The sequence below is a fragment of the Camarhynchus parvulus genome, chromosome 2 (genome assembly GCF_901933205.1).
Source record: "Camarhynchus parvulus chromosome 2, STF_HiC, whole genome shotgun sequence".
Lineage (NCBI taxonomy): Eukaryota > Metazoa > Chordata > Aves > Passeriformes > Thraupidae > Camarhynchus > Camarhynchus parvulus.
In genome coordinates, this window is record NC_044572.1 from 9,927,438 (window position 1) to 9,948,158 (window position 20,721).

General features: G+C 36.5%; 1 protein-coding gene across 2 annotated transcripts in view; it reads right to left on the reverse strand.

Annotated features, from left to right (window-relative positions):
* Positions 1–357: 357 nt before the first annotated feature.
* The window catches only part of ESYT2 (extended synaptotagmin 2), an 80,529-nt gene continuing 60,165 nt past the window's right edge, over positions 358–20,721 (reverse strand). Inside the window, exons 14-23 of one of the 2 annotated variants that reach the window (XM_030971337.1) lie at positions 18,288–18,389; positions 11,971–12,045; positions 11,234–11,320; positions 10,328–10,477; positions 8,922–9,310; positions 6,734–6,832; positions 6,091–6,222; positions 4,679–4,784; positions 3,722–3,771; positions 358–3,526 (exon numbers count right to left, since the gene is read on the reverse strand). In XM_030971337.1, the coding sequence (XP_030827197.1) occupies positions 3,481–3,526; positions 3,722–3,771; positions 4,679–4,784; positions 6,091–6,222; positions 6,734–6,832; positions 8,922–9,310; positions 10,328–10,477; positions 11,234–11,320; positions 11,971–12,045; positions 18,288–18,389 (1,236 nt within the window). In that variant the 3' untranslated portion in view covers positions 358–3,480. The remainder of the gene's footprint in view (positions 3,527–3,721; positions 3,772–4,678; positions 4,785–6,090; positions 6,223–6,733; positions 6,833–8,921; positions 9,311–10,327; positions 10,478–11,233; positions 11,321–11,970; positions 12,046–18,287; positions 18,390–20,721) is intronic. The other variant, XM_030971336.1, reaches the window with a different exon arrangement.

A 20,721-nucleotide genomic window follows, 5' to 3' on the forward strand; every position in this document is an offset into this window, starting at 1 on the left:
AAACAATTAATAATTAAGTGCTAGAGTTATGACAATTTGTTTAATTGATCAATTTAAGAGAAAAATAAAATCTAGACACTGAAGTTGAACAAAGGACCTACTCATTCTTATGTGTGAATCTGTTCCAGAATAGCAAGCACAGAAATCCCCATGAAGTGTGCACTTCTCACTCCACTTTCTCTCAGGTAAGATCCAAGAATCTGCCTACAGACCTTACACCTTACAGCAAGGCTCCCTAGGTTACAGGAGTCTGGCTACAGGACTATTTTAAAAATTCGGTTCATTGTAATACCAGTTAGAACAGGGATATGCAAGAGATAAGAGGGGGGCTGTGTGCAGAGGAAGCAACACACCAACTTCCATATGAACCATTTATTGAATAAATACATGCATCATAATGTAGAATTACATGAGCAAAAAAGGCAATCTGTACAAAATTGATTACCCTTTGTTCTCATTTTAACTCTCACCATTTGCTGCAGCTCGGATAAAGGATTCAAGACAGAAAATTAAAACTCTTTTAGTCCACCTCCAAGTGATATGCATGCTGATTTGAGTTTGAGTTATACCACTGCTATAGTTAAGAAAACTGGTTTTCTTGTCAGTGAAGCAAAGTAATTCTAAAAACAGTTTCAATAGTACAGAACATGTGTTGGTACATACAGGTAACAAAGCTTATTTTTTAACCATTTCTTAAACATCTTCATATGTTCATATTTTAAGGCACAGGATAACAAGAACTACATGAAAAGCTATCAGTTGACATTGAATAAATGACTTGATAATGAGGTGCAGTTTTTGCCCAGAGGCAAATTTGTCCTTCCTACTCCCATACAAATGGAACAACTGGAGTTTGGTAATACAAAAGTTGCATCCACTATCCAAAGAATCAGTCTTATCTAGGCACTCACAGTCTGATCCAAATTCACTCAGGAGAATGTTTCTGAAGATCTGGCATCCAGAACTGATTATAGACTATGGAAATTCTAGTTACTGAATTGCAATGACAGTTCAATCTCTTCATTTCAGACTCCTAAATGGAAAATGGGATCTCTAAGAACCAATCCCTAATTTTAGGTAGTGAGCTATTTTGAAAACCTGCCCTATATTCTTTATTCAGTTACTCACTCTGTGCTATCCTTTCACATTTGCCTGAACACAGCATTATTTTTCACCTTGAAACTTTAGAAGACAGAAATGTTTTTTGTTCAAGTGCAGTTTTCTGTCCCCAGACTTCATTTAAGACTTGGAACACTGAATCAGTTTAACACCCTATTTTTTGGCTGCAGATCAAACTGTGCAGTCACTGGCCAAGATATAGAGCAAAAATCCTTCCACCTCAGACTGAACAAAGGCAAAAGACAATTATGTTGAACTGCCACTCTTAGACCTCATTTATTCAGATTAGCATTTGGTTTCTGCATTTTCATTGCATTAAGAACAATTCTCTGTCTTTCCATTCTTAACATCTTAATGGAGAACTAGCAAAGAAAATATGTATTTCATAATATATTTTATATTAATAGATGAGTGAATATATAGCTACTCATACATTCCAATATACAGTGAAGCCTTCAAATGGAAATGTTTTCTTACAAAGAATCTCTATTGCCCAGCCCAGTAACAGCGGTTACAGTATAATTTACAATGTAAGATTGTTTGATAAAATTGTTGTGTATAAAACGTGGCAATGGGAAGGCCATCACTGTATAGAGGTGTATGGTGCAGGTCACACATAACCATAACAAATGTTCATGTTAAATTGAATTTAGACAAACTTAAATTTTTAGACTTGAAAAAGACAAAAAGCTACATCTATGGTAGGCACTTTGGTACATCTAGTAATGTAGACAAATTCTACATCTAGAGTTAAGGTTCTGTCAGTTTTCTTACAATAAAGCTAATTTCAGGAGTTTATCATTCCACGTTAAAATTCTTAAAATTCTTTCTTGGCTGAAACATCATTGTGGAATCTTAGCTAAATAATATACTTTGTTTAATTGCATACTTCTCCAAGGATGAGGACACTGGCTTTGCAAAAGCCAAGCTGTTCTCTTAGATTCTTAATGCACATTTTTCTAACAGTCTGAAAAAACTTACCAGAAAAAGAAAATCAGTTCTGAATACAAAAAAAACCCAAAAAAACCCCATAATTCATAAAATTAGAGTTATGAGCTCAGCTGTTGGGGCTGATAGTCTCCCTTCAGATCCTGCCTGCCTGGATCAGTGTGTGCTGACTGCTGCCTCCTGCTCAGCCCATGGCAATGCTTCAGGAGAAAGACAGCATTGCTCAGAAACTTGCCTGGACCATTGATGTGTAGTTTGTTCATGCACCAGATATACTCAGCAGCAATGAAGCAACTGTCAAAGACAGTCAATTTCATCTCAGTTCCCCACTTTCTTACCTACTGGTGTTCATTTGAGGATTACAGAAGGTATCACATAAAATACTATTTTAGCACGGTATTGTATAATAAAAATAACATATGTCTTGTACATATGCCTACTATATGAACTTAACTTGCAAGCTGATTTGTCTTCTTATAAATCAGTGAAACGTGGTGGTAGGGACAGTTTAAAGTGGTTAGACATCTTCTTTATAATACAGAAAAATCCATGTCCTCATACCTTCAAAAGATCGCATGTCTAGTACTCCAGAGTACAGGAATAAATAACGAAATCCAACCGAACCTGTATAATAAAACTGTACTGTTTGTTATGTTTACTCCATTAAATGAAAACTCAGATTTAGAAACTGTTATTTGTGGACCTCATCCTCTATTTATACAATATTTATAGAATTCTCATTTTTATTTATAATATTCTATAGCATGATTTCCCAATAATACATTTATATATAAATATTAAAATGTTAATGTTTTATACATTTTAAGCTAGCCCCACTGGGCCAGAAACACAATAAAGTAAAAATGTTTTTCTGCAGTTTCATTTTGCAGAGTATCAGAAAATGATTAAGACCATTGTGCTGCAAAGACAAAAGAGATTCATCTGAAGAAATTAACATGCATTTAGAAGAAAATATCTTTATCCTTTATCTAATTTTCTTCTGAATTCAAACCAGCATGAAAGAATTATAAAAAAATAGTATATATTTACATGGTACAGTATACCTTGGTGAGATATAAAACAAGGCAGGAAAACAGCAGAACTTGTTCTTTGCACTTTCTAATAGGTACAGCCATCATAAAGATCAATTTAAACACAAAAGGTTACTTTACTGTACTATTGCACATTACAGTAACACATAGAACTGTTTAGCAAAATAAAATATAAAGTTTAACAATGAGGATGGCTATGTCTACATAAAATGACAAAGTGTTATAAAATTATTTGGGATGTGTCTAAGAACTAAATAAGTAAAGCTATAAAAATAACATTGGTACATCTCTGAAAACAACGCATTAAAAATATATAAAGGTTGGCAAAATTATGCATGAGGAATTCTTGGTGTCCATGGGCCTAACTTGCACCCTGTGGCCTTGTACCATCTTCTGTCAAATCATACCTGAAAAAGAAAAAAACAAAGGATTGGTTTTTTTACATTTAGCATGTATTATTAAAACTATTATTAACATAGTAATTAATTACCATTAACTACTATTAACATTAACATTAACTACTATATAACATTAACAGTAGTATTAACATTAGTATGTAGTATTATTACTATTATTATTAATAAAGGAAATGTTATACTTACCACTGGGTCCAGCCTTTAGCAAGTTCTTCAGATTGCAGAGGTATCAATAACTGTGGAAAGTTAAATTATTAATCAATGCATTGTGCGTGCCTTTCATTCTATTTCTATTAAAGATCAAATCTGACAATGCTGTCAACTACAGTGTAAGCAATGCCATTGGTAAATGATGTATTTTATATCCTTGTCATCACAGCTCTCTGCTACCTGCCTAAAGTTTCAAGTTGCTGTTTTTCACCTTAAAATCCACACCCTTTGGTGGTGCAGTTCCAGAGCACGTCACAGCATGGCAGTGGCAATCAGCAGATGTGTTCCTAACAGCCTTCCAGATGAACTGGAAAACTGAGGACCCTGCTCATCATGAACTGACCATGATTTTGTATCTCTCATCCTCTTCACAGAGCTCAAATATGGCAATTTGAAAGGATGTAGGAATTTGCTATTCCTTTTTCATGCCCCAAATCATGTGTGTAGCATTCGGGTGGTTTAACGTGTGCCTATAGAACACTGAAGTTACAAACACAGCAGCTGATGGTGGCTTTGGGAATGTCTCCAGTGGCAGCTCTTTCTCATGGATTTTACAAACTGGGAATTTAATTACTTGTGTGTTTCCCTAAGTACTCATTTGTCTTTCCAGTTTTGCCTGAACATTTTCTGAAATATTGCCTGGTTTCTACTGGTTCTTTCCTTTCTCTGACAGCATGATCAGTAAGTCTGACAAGCACATTCCTTTTGTTACCGTGAATTTACCACATTCTAGAAGAGATTACTGCCTCATCTTTCTAAGTCTTGCTCTGCAGTTAGTTCCTTCCCTTACTGAAGCCTGTCATCTCAGGCACCTGTAATTTTTGAAAGCTTCATACCTTAATCAGGCTTCAATCAACACTAACTCGTATGTCAAGAGGATTTTTGTTTTACATTATAAGCTGTATTAACAGAATTTGCTTATTGTCAACTTACTTTGCCAAGCAGCCCTTTATCTTTGGACAAGAATCCACCACTGTTCTTCACTGCTACATCTAGTGTTCTTCGCTGCACTTCAGGCAGGGAAACACTGAAATCAAACCTGACAGGCAAAGAGATGCTTTAGAGGCAATTCTGTACCAGAGGTCCAAGTTCAGTTCCTGCAGTGAAACAGCCACTCAAATCAAAACCAAACCATCTCCCTCCCCAAATTAAAAAATGAGGTCTGAGACAAATGAAGAAAAAAATCCCAGTGTTTTGCCTAAATTTTTTCTTGAAGACTGTGATCAATATCAACATCAAATGTTTGAGATTTCTGTTACCTTTGGCCTCTAGAGGCCACTGGTAATACAAAACAAACACATGAACAAGACAAAAGGAGGCAAAGGTCAAGCACTGACTCTAGAGAAAAGAGAATGTGGAATCCTACTGTACTGACAGCTCAGTATTAGCATTTTCCAAAAGCAAAAGATTGGTGAGTCTTACTGATCCTTGGTACTTGATAACCAGAGCTCCATTTCTTTCCTTCTTGGCTAAAGAAAAGTATCAAAGATAGCTCTTTGCTAGAGCTGAAACTTGGACAAAGTCAGGACAAGGTTATACCACAACCTGCATCTGTTTGTCACTACAGTTCTTAAACAGCTTTATTGCTTTGCAATGCATTTTCCTTGGAAAGGCACGGTGAAATAAATCTATTACTTGGAATGAACAGGAGAGAGCTGCCCTACCAAGAAAATCTGCTCGAGCCTCTAACTAATGATTTACAGATTTGACAGAAGGGACTGAAGTGGTGTTTTCCCTGAATTCATTTGCTGTCAGTAGAGAAAGGTCTTTATTGAAAAGCAATGGGTGGGAGAGTAAGGGGCAGAGATGTGAGGGAAACTACTTTAAAAAAGATGAGTGCAAGGACAAGGATTTTTATGCAATATAATGTTGCACAAGCTGTTACAACTCCCAACATATGGGCCAGGATATGATCTACAATCCTGACTCCCTGGATGCTGAGAAGTGCCACAGAGTGAGTGAGCAATGTGACCATGCACAGGCACTCAGCCAGCCAGGCTTTCTGGCAGGAAGGGAGATCAGCAGCACTGGCCAGCCAAAGGCACTCGTGTTCTCACCACCTGCCAGGAGAGCAAATCCTGCAGCTGAGCTACCAGCACAGGAGCATGGAACTGGTGTAGGAAGGCAGGAAAGACAGAAGTGGCTGCTAACAGCAAGAAGGGCTGTAGTGATAACAGGGAATAGAAGGATAGAAGAGCTGTTACAGCAGAACAGAAAGGTGTGGTCAAGTCTAATGGTGACAACCAGGAACTTCAACAGCTCACCCTTCAGTAAGCACAGAAATCTTGATTTGACAGCTTTGTAATTACATGATACAAAACTACTACACATAGTTTAGAACCTACATTTGATCAAACACTGGGTTTAATGTCTTCTTTGATACATGTGTTTTTCTTCTTCCTGATCGTCTCTTATCAGGCAATAAATACATTCGCACATAGGGGTCGGATCCTTCTTCAGAAAACGCTATCAGATTCCTGGGAAAGTGACAAGGAAAAGCACTTAAAAAACCAACAAGACATTGCTGAATATAAATGTCTACACTAACATCATGTAATTTAGTACATGAAGCAGTAAAATATGATGTGGAGTGACTTGTACAAGAGCAGATGACCAGTAAATAGACAGCAGAGGTGGGAATGCAGTATTTCCTAAATTGTAATTTGAAGTTTGGATATGGCTTTTCAGAAATCACGTATTTTGGTCATTCTGTAAAATAATCAGTCTCTTAGAAACAGCTTTGAGATACTGCTGATAAAAATCTAAATGTCATTTTCTTTTAAAATCTGACAGAGGCATATTAGACAAATATAAAATCAGAGCAAAATCTTCCACAAAGTTTTTCCTGATTCTGAGTACAGCTCTGTATATTTTGTATTTATGCATATGTTGTTTTAAAAATAACCAGGATTAACCAATCCACTTAAGAGTAAGTCAGGATAGGACAAACTTTGTAGAAAAATATGAAATAGTGTATTGTATGCTCACCTGCAGGAATGCACCACCACAATCAGTTTGTTTCTTTGTGAACTGTGACGAATTGTTAGCTGAATCTGTCCTAATGGAGACTGCCCCAGGGTTGTTCCACTGCAGGAAAAAGCAGAACATTATGCTTAGTTTTTAAAATGCACATTAGAAGTGAGACTTAACTGAGCAGTTTTCCCAGAAATCATGTATTATCTATTTAACTTCTCTAGACCAATGGGAAAGACGAGAACACATGTAAGTGTGTGAGCATGTTCTCATCAGATTCTTGTACTTCAGCTCCTTGGCCAAAAACTCTGCTCTCCAGAGCCAGGTATTCTTGTCATTAGAAATATGGCACTTTATTCATTACAAGTAAAGAACTTGCCTGCTCTAAAATAAACATCAAAGCAGCATCTAGGAAATTTGAAAGAATAATAGTGCTAACTGCAATGAAAACCTCAGGCATGGGCCACTCTTACCTAAGGCCAGAAGCCAATTAGAAGACCGGCTCATTACTTTCTAAATTCTCTTATCATAGAAATGTACATATTCTTGGGATTAAAATAATGATCATTTGAATCTACAATTCCTGTTGTAAAAGCTCAGTATAAATACAACCATTTTATTCTTCTATAGTTTATATCACCATGAAAAGAAGATCAGAAAAAATTTACACTTTGAGGTCATGTTTCAATAAAAAGCAAGCACCATGCTTAAGAACTTGTGTTTTACAGAATGGCCAGCATATGCAGTTCCTTCATCTCCATGAAATGCTCATTTTAGTTTGTGGGAACTGACTGTAAGTATTTTCCATATCACACAGGACTGTATGTGCCATATTTGCCATTTGTCAGCCACCTGAAGGATATCTTTTCTTCAAGACAGGAGTGCTTGTTTTGTCAATATCTACTACAAAGTGATTGATCCATTGAAATTCCCAAGTCATTGACTTAGAAAAAAATAGAATGAAGATTTAATTTCAGTATTTTCTCAGTTGAAATAAAAAAAAAAAAACAATCAAAGCACCTAAAAGCATGTGGTCTTGCAATAAGGGACCTCATTACCTGCAGCTTTACCACTCTTAGTAAATGACAAAGTATGACATTTATGCATTGCATGAGGAGTGGTATTTCAATCTTTATCACAATTAACAACTCTAACTCAGTTTTGGACCAGGAGAGAGGCTGACAAAGTCAAGACAAGTTAGCGTGTGACTATGAAGATAAATGGGGGTCTGGAGCACATAAGCAAGTGTTGTATTTGCACAAATTGAAGAGAGAGCAACCAGCAGACTCAGCTGCAGCCTTTCCACTGCTTAAAGCAGACATTTTTGAGAAGACCAAGTCAGAATCCTTGTGGCTGTACACAGTAAAATAACAAGAGACCATAGTCAAGCTGCAGCAAGATACATTTCAATAGAAATAAGGAAGAACATTTTAAAAGTGGAGTAGTTAAGCACTGGAGTTGCTGAACAAGTTATGGCATCTCAATCCTTGGAGATAACCAAAAGTTGTTTGGACAAGGCCCAAGAAACCTGATCTAACTTTGAAGAGGAATCTGCTTAGAGCAGAGGGATGATCAACCAGAGATTCTGTCCAACCTCTATTACTCAGTTGATTCTATGAACCCTTGACAGAGAAAAAGATAAATTGGTTCAATCCCTTGCAAGTAAAAAAATAAAATCTCTACTTAGATTCACAGAGAACCTCGATGAATAGGGAATGAATAGTTTCCAGTCTCTTATTCAGAGCAGGATGGCTGTAGTTGGAAAGTATAGCTGCCCACTGAGGCAAGTAAAAAAAAAAAAAATTCAAGAATTTAAGAAAGCATGTCTGCAACAATCTTCAGTAACTGCATAGTAACTGACTACCCATTTAACATACTTTATAGCCTAATATCTCTCCGAGTTATTTTAAAAGACCAACCATTTCTAGCTTAATTGGCTTAATTAATGCTAATAGGATTCAGTGGTGAAACAGGCAACTACTGCCATGAAACTACAAAGTGCAGCTATGAGAAGAAGTGGGACTTAGATTATCTAGCAGACGATCACAATAGTAAGGAACTTCTAATTGCAGCTTCTGTCTGAGACACCAGGAAGAAGCAGAAAATCCCAGTGACTGAACAATAAAGAACAGTTCTGTATTGTGAACTAAGCCCTCCTGCTCTGGCGGCACTCTGTGCTGCAGAAGCCCTGAGCCCCCCGTACTTCTCGAGCTGGCGCAGCCTCTGGCGCAGCTCCTGCGTGGCGATGGGCAGCGAGATGTCGGAGGCGATGCTGGGCGTGGGCTCCTTCACCGACAGGTGGCTGGGGGAGCACGAGAAGTTGGAGGCCTGGAGGCTGGAGGAGCTGCGGCTCAGATCTGTTGGCCACTGCGGGCTGGCATTGGGAGGCTGACTCTTATCAGCTGGGTCAGTCTTTTTATCACTGTCAGTCACTGGGGATGCTGGAGCGGGCTTGTTTGGATCAGATGTTGGCGAGACAGGAACCTGAGGCTTAAAAGATGATTTTCTTGCATCTTTGGAAACAGATGGCCTTTTTACTTGGGCTGAGTGTTGATGATCTGGAGATCTTGCCGGCTTTTCAAGAGAAAGGACCTGGATACAGGAAAATACACATAATGTTACTATTCTGCACTATAAGAAACAGGAACAAATTACAAGAATCCTGGTTGGTGTCAAGTTGTAAAGTTAAGACTCTAAAGCAGGACCAAAACCATTCACAATTGCTAACTCAACACTATGAAATACTTTACATGACAAAGCACATCTCCACCTTCTTCATGGCAACTTCATTTCACAACTATGAAATTCTCCATTTATTAAGAATTATTCTCCTCATTATTCCCTTCCCATATTCTACCAACTTCTGGTGTAAATGCTATTTACTTTGCATTTCTAGCCATCTGGAAAGATATTCTGTAATTTTTTCTTCTACTCTTTGAAATTTAATTTTACATCACAAATTTTTCTCATTAATTGTTCTTACTTTCTCTATTATAAGTTGCTTTAATTTATTAATGACACATAAGCAACAAAGTGCTTTAGAAAGAAAAATAGGAGAAGTGTGACAGTGTTTGCAAAGAGGTATAGTACCTTATTAAACTAAGTAATTTAGATCGAGAAAAAAGACAAACTAACTTGCAGGTTGCAAGTTTTGTTTTAAAAACTCCAACATGTCTGAAGGCTGGTTTGAATTTTTCCAGTACTATGCAGGTACTTCCTTTCCTTATACACTTTACTTTTTAAAACCATCAAAACCTCAGTTCCATTTCTAGATGGAGGCTCTTTCACTGATCTGTAGCCCAGTGGGTTCAAAAAGGATTTGAAGGAATTCAGATTCCAAACATGATTTCCAAACCTAAAACCACAGAAGACCTTGTTTTTGATTAATGCAGGTGACTATCGTTTCATTTTGAGCATTGTACAGTTTTCAAATGGAATTTGCTTAAATTAGAGGCTATCTCTGTGTACTGATAGCTCTGCACAACCAAGGACACTTGGCAGGTGACATCAAAGGAAATGTACTGGCTTCTTCAAAAGCTGGCAGACCAGGAGTCACCACAGCCCTAAATATGCTTTCAGATGTTTACAATGGGAAAGGTTTTAGAGTACCCTGAGTGCAATCTTCATGTTTATAGTGCTGTTGGGACCAGAGTTGCTCAGCTGGAATCGCTGATGCATAGTTAAATCTTCACTCTCTAGCAACTGGCTTAGAGGCAGCTTGAAGTTCCCCAAAGAACACTGGTGTTGCTCATCCCTCACCTGAAGGAACACAGAAATTAAGTCACTTTGTATCATCTGCTTTGTAAGAATTCAAATAAAGAAATTACATTTTTATTTAAAAATAAAAAATAGAAACAATATTGAAAGTAGTTTGTTCTTAAACCAAGTTTCCCTGATTTTAAGATTACTTTACATTGAAGGAGGAAAAAAACAAATATACTCAATGCCTCATTTCTTCAACTTTACCTTCTACAGCAAAAGTAAGACAGAAAAGTAACCACCACCACATCTACATCTACCAGACCTTTGAACAAAATAACTACAGGGTTTCCAAACTGTCTGTGTGAAAATTAATTCCCACAGCTATTAGAGGAAGAGTGATTAAGACAGTCCTCACTCATTTAGACTTCAGTCTCTTAGAACTATGTAAAGGACAATCAACAGTGTAAAGGAATACAGTATTTGAATAAAGTGAATACTTCCTTGGTGTGAGAGACAAAAGATTCCCAGTTCCAAACTGGTACATCAAATTTACTTTTGGATTCTTTTAAAATTTGAAAAGACAACCATTAACTATGTTATTCACGTGAGAGCCTGGTTATAGTCTTTCTTCCTTTTAGTAGTAAATGTAAATAAACATTTCATTGCCTGGTCTAAAAACAAAAATACTTTAAGTATAGCTTTAATCATGTTCATATTGCATTTAGTTTCATTTCATAACAGCCTTTAGTGTGTGACTTTTACTGCTGCAATATCTTAGAAAAGAAAGGTATCTGAAGAGAGTGGGACACATACCTCAACTTCAAGATCTTGTCTTTTGGGATTGTGTACAAAGAAAGTAAAATTTTCCTCCCACACTGGTTCATTGGTCTTGTATCTAATCTGAAGTTAAGAAAAAAGGAAGTGCACAAATTATCAAACAGTTTGTCTAATAGAGGTGGTGTCAAGAGATGAGCACATTTTTCATTTTGCCATTTTATTTGTGTGCAGAAAAGGGCAGCAAGGCTCGGGAAGGGTCTAGAGAACAAGTCTGATGAGGAACAGCTGAGGGAGCTGGGGTTGTTTAGTCTGGAGGAGGCTCAGGGGGACCCTTATTGCCCTCTACAACTCCCTGGCAGGAATCTCCCTGAAGAGACGCTGTAGCCAGGAGGGGTCAGCCTCTTCTCCCAGGCAACCACCGACAGGACAAGAGGACACAGTCTTAAACTGCACCAGGGCAAGTTTAGGCCAGACACTAGAAAAAAATTCTTCACAGAAATAGTGACTGGGCACTGGAATGTGCTGCCCAGGGAGGTGGTGGAGCCAACATCCCTGGAGGTGTTTAAGAAATACTGGATGTGGCCCTTTGTGCCATGGTTTAGTTGGTAAGGTGGTTTTAGGTCACAAATTGTAATCCTTGGCTGCTTGTTGCCAATTTCAGTTCTGGTGGCAGCTCAGTTTGTGTTTATGCACCATGGCTCAGTAGCCAAATGCCAAGCTCACAGACCTACCAAAGATGTGAAGACAGAGCCAAGCCTAGAGTAGGAACTCACCTTACTCTCCTGTGCCTTGTGTCCAACCGACAGCAAAACAAGTGGGTTGGGATTGCTGTTCATTTTCTTTCCTGACTGGTAAAGAAAAAGCAAAAACTTTGCCTTCAGAATAGAGCGAAACCCCTCCCCTCTGAAACTTAAATGTTTGCATCTTAAAAATACAAATCATATGCATTCTACTACATGCTTCCCTATTATTCTCAGTGTTTTATTCAGCTGGCTGGAATGGCAGACGGGCGAGTAGCTGGTGAACACATCAACATGAAGGCATCCAACTACCTGAATATGCTGAAGTAAAATGCTACTAATAAGCAGGAGTTTTAGACTCATTTCCATTTTCTTTAAATGAAACTGGTAAGATGCAAATTCTTATCTTTTAATGAGCATTACAATCCCCAAAGCTAATGAAGCATAGTTAAAACTGCAAAATGAATATTGCATGCAGATGGAAGATATGAAGAAAGCACAAACTCAGGAACTTTATATACAGTGCTGTAGAACTGTTAAATTGGATGTGGTATCCAACACTGATGTTCCCTACTTTTCAGTTTGGGGGAGAAAGAATATGTACTATAATGTATGTGAGGGATATTTCTACAGTTTACCAAATACTCTTTATTAGAGAATCAACCATCTGCCATATCTGAGCCTTGCTCACCAGCTGTATAGCATTACATCAAACTGTGAAAACAAACAGCAGTTTAGAAACAAATTATATATGCAAAGGAACATTCCAACTATATGTTTCTTTCATTAATTTCAATTTAATCTAACAAAAATTCAATTCAGAAAGAAAATTTAGACATGAAAGTTAATCATCTCAAGCAGGTGTTAATGCAGTTTAAAAAGACTAGAAAATGTAGGATACACGGTTACTTTGAGTTCTACCCTGTAGGAAAATCAGGTATATCAACAGAAAGTTAGTTAAAATCTTCTTAATGCATGTAAGGTCACAATTACAACCAAGCGATTCAAATATTTTGTATTTTTAAATTAAGAAAGTGCATAGTTTAGAAATATTTTTTGATCTGAACTTACATTTTGCACAACATACTTCCACTAATAATTCTCAACTTTAATGTGACATACTGCTTAGAACCATACTTTCCTTTAGAAATAAAGCTAAAGCACTCCTTTCTTGGATGAATGCTGCCTTTCTTTTTTTATAATTTTTAATAAAAAATATTTAGCTCTCAAATAAAGCTGAATACAAAGGTTTACAGGACAGAAAGAAAGCCATATTGCACTGCAACTGATGGTGTTTTAAAATGGTAGGTAACATTATCTTAATATTTCTTTGTCCACAAAATGCTGCCTGAAACTTTTTTCATAAAATGATGAAACTACAGGAGTTGACAAAAGACCCTGTCACTTATGCTGATATGTAAATAGGAATCATTTTAATTCCAATTAAGCAGGGAGCAATGTGCACACACATATAATGCACCTCTAACACCAGGTACTGACAGACTTGTTGATGGCCTATTAAAGTCTGTCCCTTTTCAAGTTCCTCCAGCTGAACATTAGCCCTTTCCAAGTTTGCCTACCAAAAAGCTGGCCTAAATTTCTTCAGCAGTCATATAAAAGATGTAAAACCTACTAAAAACATCTAGCAGGAACAAGATTATTGCAAACCAGCCATTCAGAGCTGAGTGATAAGGTATCACTGAGTATGTGGAAGATGTCTTAGCTTTCATGTCAGCTTCATTCTTTAGTTACTACTACAAATCAGTTCCCAGCACTTTTCCCCAGTCTTCTCAAGCAGCCTGCACTCCACCAATCTGATCTAGAGTTCAAATTACCACAGACCATAGAATTTTAACAACATCCTGACACTGGCTTCTTGAAATCAAATTCAAGTGAAACAGAATTACACTAAATATGTATCTGGCAATAGAAATCCCATCCAGTGTTGGAAGCAGAGTGTTGCAGGCATTCGTGCATTTCCAATTACTTTTGTGACCTTAAATGGATGACTATATTAATGTTACCTTCAGGGCTTTCTGAACAGCAGCCTTCTTCAAGCCATCAGGGTTAAATTCTAATGGATTATTCTTTTAAGTCAGGAGAGAATGAACATAGGAAGGGTTAATAAGACATGCAATGAAGCAATTTCACTAGGTTAATTAATTATGACATGACAACATAGGACAAAGCAGGGGGAAAAAATCAACCTAAAAAATACAACAAAAAACAACAACATCTTTCAAACAAAACAAGACAATGAAGGACCACCACCAAAAAAGGACCACCACCAACAAAAAAGTCTGACAAATTTTTTTTCCTCTTCTCCTCTGGATATTTTTATTCTGCTTTAAAACTAATATACCCAATTTCCGTCTGCTTGTATTTCTCTGCTCATTTTTTTTACCTTAATAGAGATAATTCACAAAATATTTTTATTTAATGCCTGATGCCCTATGAACTGCCTTCTTAAATGATCCTTTCAGAATTTGTTTGAGCATATTTTCACAACCCAGAAGCTTCTCTGATGATAAGTCAAGTAATTATGGAAAGGAGTCCTTTTATGGGAGAAATTACAACATCGAATTGATAGGGATTTATATCATTATAAACGTCAAATTTCTTTAAGCCTCTTCAGAAAAGTGATGTAAACACTGTATGCTAACTAGAATGAAGGTCTGCTACTTTATTCAGTTGAATGAAGACATGCAAATACACTAAAAATAGGAATTTAAACTGGTTAACTCACTGCTTTCCATTAAATATGGAAATTTCAGAATTTTATTTTAAGATTAATATACTGTTCTTTAAGTGACACAATAATGTCTAGAAAAAATTGCGTTCAATTAATAAGAAATCATTTCAGAAAATAAAATTTGGAAACAAAACAGACTTCAAGTTACTGTACTTATGGCTGGCTTTTTCTTTAGAGGCACATTTTTGTTTCAAGGAATAATTCTTTTTTAGAAGCTATAGATTGTGGCAATAAATAATTGCATAATGGCCTTTTAAAATATTCTGGTTTATGAACTGGAACTGGTATTAATGCTTTGCCAAAAGAAATGCTTTCTGAAATTAAAATCTAAGTGACTAAAATTTGAAGAGATTTAAGCTTTATGCAGAAATATTATTTTGCAGTTTCTTTTGGGATGTCATATATTCCAGTTGGCCAAAATATTCCAAAGATTCCTGGCATCCTGCTTGAAAATTTCTATTTCAGAATAAACATACAATATCCAGGACAAAATCACAGAATATTTTGAGTTGGAAGCAATCTAGACAAGCAAGGAACATCATGTCTAACTTAAACTTGAGAGAACCAGAAATAAGGTTTGACTATTTTTTGGGGTATTTTTCTTGAACATTATATTTCTCAAAATAAAATCATGGAATTGTCCACAGTTATTTATCTGATACATTAGGAACTTAGTACTGTATTTACAGAGCGTCAAAGATGGAGACTGCCCACTATCCCTAGTTGAAACTAATTGAAACTAATTATTCCTCATTGAAACTTATGCTTAACTGTTTTTCATTAGGAAATTCTTAAATGCTCAACAGGTACATTCTTTGCTAGAGTTGAAGCACTGTTCCCTGTTTTCTGACAAAGATAAAAGTGTCACTTTGTTTGCAGCAATTGTGGATTCCCCATCCCTGGAAATGTTCAAGGCCAGGTTGAATGGAGCTTTTGAGGCACCTGATCTAGTGCAAGGTGTCCCTGCCCATGGCACAGGGGTTGGAAGGAGATGATCTTTAAGGTCCCTTCCAAGCCAAACCCTTCTGTGGTTCCATGATTTATTTCCTGGGGCTGAAGTCCCTTTCTCTGCTAGCCGTGGTTGCTGTCTCTCCCATCATCAGTGCTGTGCTCCAGACCTTAAATTGCTACAGCCAAGATCAGGGCCCTGGTAATGGCTAAGAGAAGAAAAGGATTAGGCCATGCTTCTCACAGGCTGCACTCCTCTTTTCTACATAGATCACAGTGTTTTCTTTCATAACAATATGACACAGAATGACTACAAATCTCTTTCTGTAGAAAGATCTCTTTTCAAATCTCTTTCTATTTCCTTCCCACATTTATAAGGATGCAATGACTGTCCTCTACAGAGAAGTATCTCATTTTTTCAGATGGCATCTACAATTCGCCAAAATTATTTTGAATCTTAAACTGCAACTCAACTTACTGGACTATTTTTCCTTCCCATTTTCACCTGCATATTCAATAAAAATCTTTCCCTTCCTATATTATTATTTCAAGGGATTTTAGAAGTCAAAACCAAACCTATGTGATCATAGATAAGGGCAGGCAACCACTGCCTCTTGGATATTGAGCATATCTCAATTCCTCTGGAATCATAGCAAGGTAGGCCAAGAGGGACATCAGTTGGGGCAAATATGTTTAAGCCAGGCCTCAGGTTTCAAGGGAAGAAGCTGCAGGTCCATGAAGATGGTGGCTGAAAGGCTGGGAGGAAGGAGACTCGGAGGAGGAAAGGGGATACTCAATATAAAAAGGGAAAGTCTTGCTTTGGGTGACAAAATAGTCTTGGTATGGTTCTGAGTGTCTCTGCAGCAACAGGAAAAGAGGATGAGTTATCCAAGAAATACACTGATAATGGCACAGTGGAATTCTCTAGCAGCCATTGACATTTGCAGTAAATCCTCATAACAAACCCATAAATTATACAAGTAACAAAGTGGTTTGTTATTCAGCCAGCCCTGATTCCATATGCTTTCGAGAATGACTCATTACTTCTTTAGACTCACTAAGTGTTGCTTGGGCTATCTCTGAGTGCATCCTCACCAAATAACCAGAAAACAGCCACTACCTGTAAGAGCTCATTTAAAATATGGATAATGTATAAATTACACAGACACCAAAACTGTTACAAACTATTGATTATCATAAAACTCATGTTACTTTTGGAAATTAACACAATTCTTTTAACTTCAGCTAAATCAGATTTACATGGGTGAATGTCTTGGTGTCACAAACCTAGATTTGCAGCAGTGAATAAACTATCTAGAAAGGAACAGAGATCACTCAGAATTTTTCTCTTCCCATAGGAAGTGAGCTCCCTTTTTAACACTTATGTTCCCAGTAACTCATGTTCCACATTCCATGTTCCAGCTTTCTTTGAACAGCTGCTGTTCCACTCTGCCTCACAAATCAACTCAAGGATTTGGAAAGTTTTGTCTGATTTCTAAATAAATGCTCTGTACAGACAACCTGTCTTAACATAAAGATCCTAAGATCGACAAAAACCATCAGGGCTACATCCTTAATCCAGCATTTTGATTTTTTTAAAATAACAATTAATTTAAAAATGTATCTGATATTTGTATAACTAAAAGAAACAGCAACTCCTTAACATTTTTAACACCAAGATGATGGAACTGTAGGTTATAAATGGCCTTTCTCATTCATTAATTTTTAAGAAGATTATAGAAAGGTTATAACTTTTTAGACACTTTAAAATTAACCTCTACAGAGAAACTAACAGGATTTTTCTGGGCTTTGGAAAGGTGTTTTAAAATCAAGGATTATGATGTGGCCAGCCAGTTAAAATTTATCTGCACAATCTCCAAAGACAAACCCACTTCTCTCTGGCAAAAAGATACTTATTCTGAACAGATTCTCAGTCTTTTTAAAGATACCAAGGTTGTACTTCCAGATTTAAGTGTAAGATACTCAGAGGCTCATCAGTTTTTAATAGCTTTGTAACCTTAAATTCAAGAAAAAAGTATTACTTGTTAGTTCACCCTAGCCTGGATTCTCCCAACTACAGACTAATTTCCAAAAAAGAAAAGGAGGTTGGGAATTTGCAAAACAAGGAGCATCATGGAGTGAGATAGAATTTACAAGGGAATTTATAGTCTGGGAAGCACAAAGAACTGCACCCATTTTCAAAACAACTTGGACCAGTGTGGAGAGGCTGCAAGTTCTTACAAACATTGAGTGTGTCACCTTTTGAAGAAACTATCGGTTGCAATATTTATTATTTTAATTTCTTTGCAATAAAAGCCAACAATTAACCAGCACATAGTGTGCTAGTACAGTATTCATTTTATTTCTCAATGAATCAGCAATTTAAGTTAAATGTAAAGAGCTTTTACAACAAACTTATCTTGGGTTTTATCAAAAATGGTTAATTACTTACCCAATGATATGCTGATCAATGAAATTTAAGTAGCCTTTAAAATGCAATAAAAATAGCACAAAAACAATGCACACTTGTTGAAACCATGCAGGAAAACAAATTGCATGCTCTCATTCCACTAGAGTGAGTGGCTTTAGTAGCACTAATCCACACTCTGGCAGAGAAAAGGTACAATACAAACAATACCAGAGAACTCACAAATAGTGCTCTATAGAGTGAGGTAGTGTTTTCACAAAAGACTAGTCCAGATGCTCTCCTCTCTTTTAAGTATCCACACCCAAAGTTTCCCTCGTAGATACTCTTAGGAAGATGGAAATGGAAGGAGAAAGCAGAGTGATGGGATTGTGGCAGAATGAATGCATAAGCAGCTTTACTACACAGAAAAGTTAAGGAAAATAGTCAAAGGATTCCAAAGAAAACAGCAAGAAACAAAAAGTAAATATTTCTCATTACAAATAGTTTCATCCATTAAATGACTTTCTGTAGCCTAGCAAGGTGGAATGCTTTTTGAATTTTTTTTTTATTAATTATTCAAATATATTAACCCACTTTCCAGGCTCACTCTTGGTAGTTCAGATTTATATGGCAGATCCAACTAATGTTTACTAACTTAGAGACCAGCCTTGTACACCATTTCTATTTCTTTTCCAGATCAATCATCCCAGTGTGCCAGAAACTCACAACTATGATGCAAAAGAAAGGCCTGTGTTGTGGTAACTCAACACTATAACTCCAACAAAACAAGGCTGAAGGCATGACCTAAAATGTACCAGTGATAAGCATTCACTTAAGGCAATTTTCAAGGTAATAAAAGTAATTATTCTTGTAAAAATTTTTCACTGTAACGTTAAAGTGGTGCACAAAAGTCTTCAAACTATTAAGGGTCAGTGTAATTTTACCCATTCTCTTTAAATTCTCTCTTCTCCATAAATACAAGCAGTCCAAGAGATTAATTTGCTATTTCTCTACATAACTCCTACCACTGAACATGAGCAAGACATGAGAAACCAACAAATTTCATGTTTAGTCTTGTAAATATTGCTCCATATTAGAATCCTATGGCCATAAAAAAAGCTCTATTTACTACAATTAACAGCAGCTCATGTAGAAGCTCCATGAACTTTTCAGTTCTCCTGCATAAAAAACGTATTCCTGTGGCATTTCCCCCTATTTGACATAACTATGAAGCCTTTTGGTCTCTGGTTTTGGAAAATTTGATTTAACACAGTATCGTATTATTCTTTTGTAGTAAAGTTGTACATGGAATCTGCAATTGTTCTATGTTACTTTCTATTATATTCTTTACAACACTGGAAAGAAAATTACTTAAAGATAAATATTTAGTCATTTGTTGCAACTGCTTTTCTGGGCTGGCAGAGGAAGAAAAATGTAAGAGGATTAAACAGGTCCCACACTATGACCATCATTCTCCACCCACCCAGGCAATAATTCTTGTACTGTAGACAGAATATCAGATGCAGCAATAGGAAATTCGGGATGCTGTTCCCAAATTTCCTAATTTATCTGCTTTGTGCAAACAACTCCCCCTTTATGTGCCCTAAAGTTTAGAGATCTACTGATTAAATGCACTGAAATTAAAATACTGTCTGCAAAAATAGGCAGAAGTTGAGACTTGCAACCTCATCTTTCCAAAGGAAGGAGACAATGTTAGAGAAAGTTTGTTTAAAACAGACAATGTTAGAGAATATTTGTTTAAAACAAAAAAAAATAATTTATGACTAAGCCTCAGTATTTGCTGGAGAATGTAACAGAGAATCAGAGCTATGTGGAAAAGACTGGAACTGGTGTAGGAGAGAACTTTACACCACTTATTTTAAGCAAGAGGCTTTAGTGTATTTTACCAAACATTAACTTTGTGGCTGTTTCAGTAAAATTCAGTAGTTGAACAAGAAGATACATAAATTGGTTCAACTGAATCTAGTACACAAAACAGATGGCAGACAGACTTTTTCTATCTGTTGCAGTACTCTGAAACTGATGCTAAGCACACCATAATTCTATTCTGTTCCTGCTTACTCTCTACTGTAGCAATTCTATTTTTTTTTCTGCTAAGTTACAGATTTTGCCTGAATTCAATATACAGTGAGGTTAAAAAGGAAACATGAGGATTCCAACTCTATTCCAAATGAGTCTTTTTAGCTTTTAAAATAGCCTAGAAATAGCACTTCCAAACTCTGCTCTATACACCCTGGAACAGACATGAAATCACTAGTCAGTCATGTAAATTGTTTGGGCTACTGAGGTTTCACTTGTTACCACTAGGATTTAACTTAATTTTAACCTAAATTTCAGCAGACAAATCTGCAAAATGCATGCAAAAAAATCCAAACCTTCAAAACTGTATTCTCTTATTAATATTTTAGTCATCACTTCCAGAACCTCTCATCTAATGGCAATGCTGAAAACCAGCAAAACTCAGTTAAGTTTCATGTATCTCCTTATGGTAGGGTTAACTTTATTACTGCTATCAATTACAACCAGGAACAGTACTTTACTAACCTGAAAGAAACTCCAAAACAAGTTATTTCACAGTCCCATAGGATAAATCCATAGAGAGAACATGGTTTATTTTTATGTTTTGCACAAGCAAATAAATCACCCTGCAAAAAAC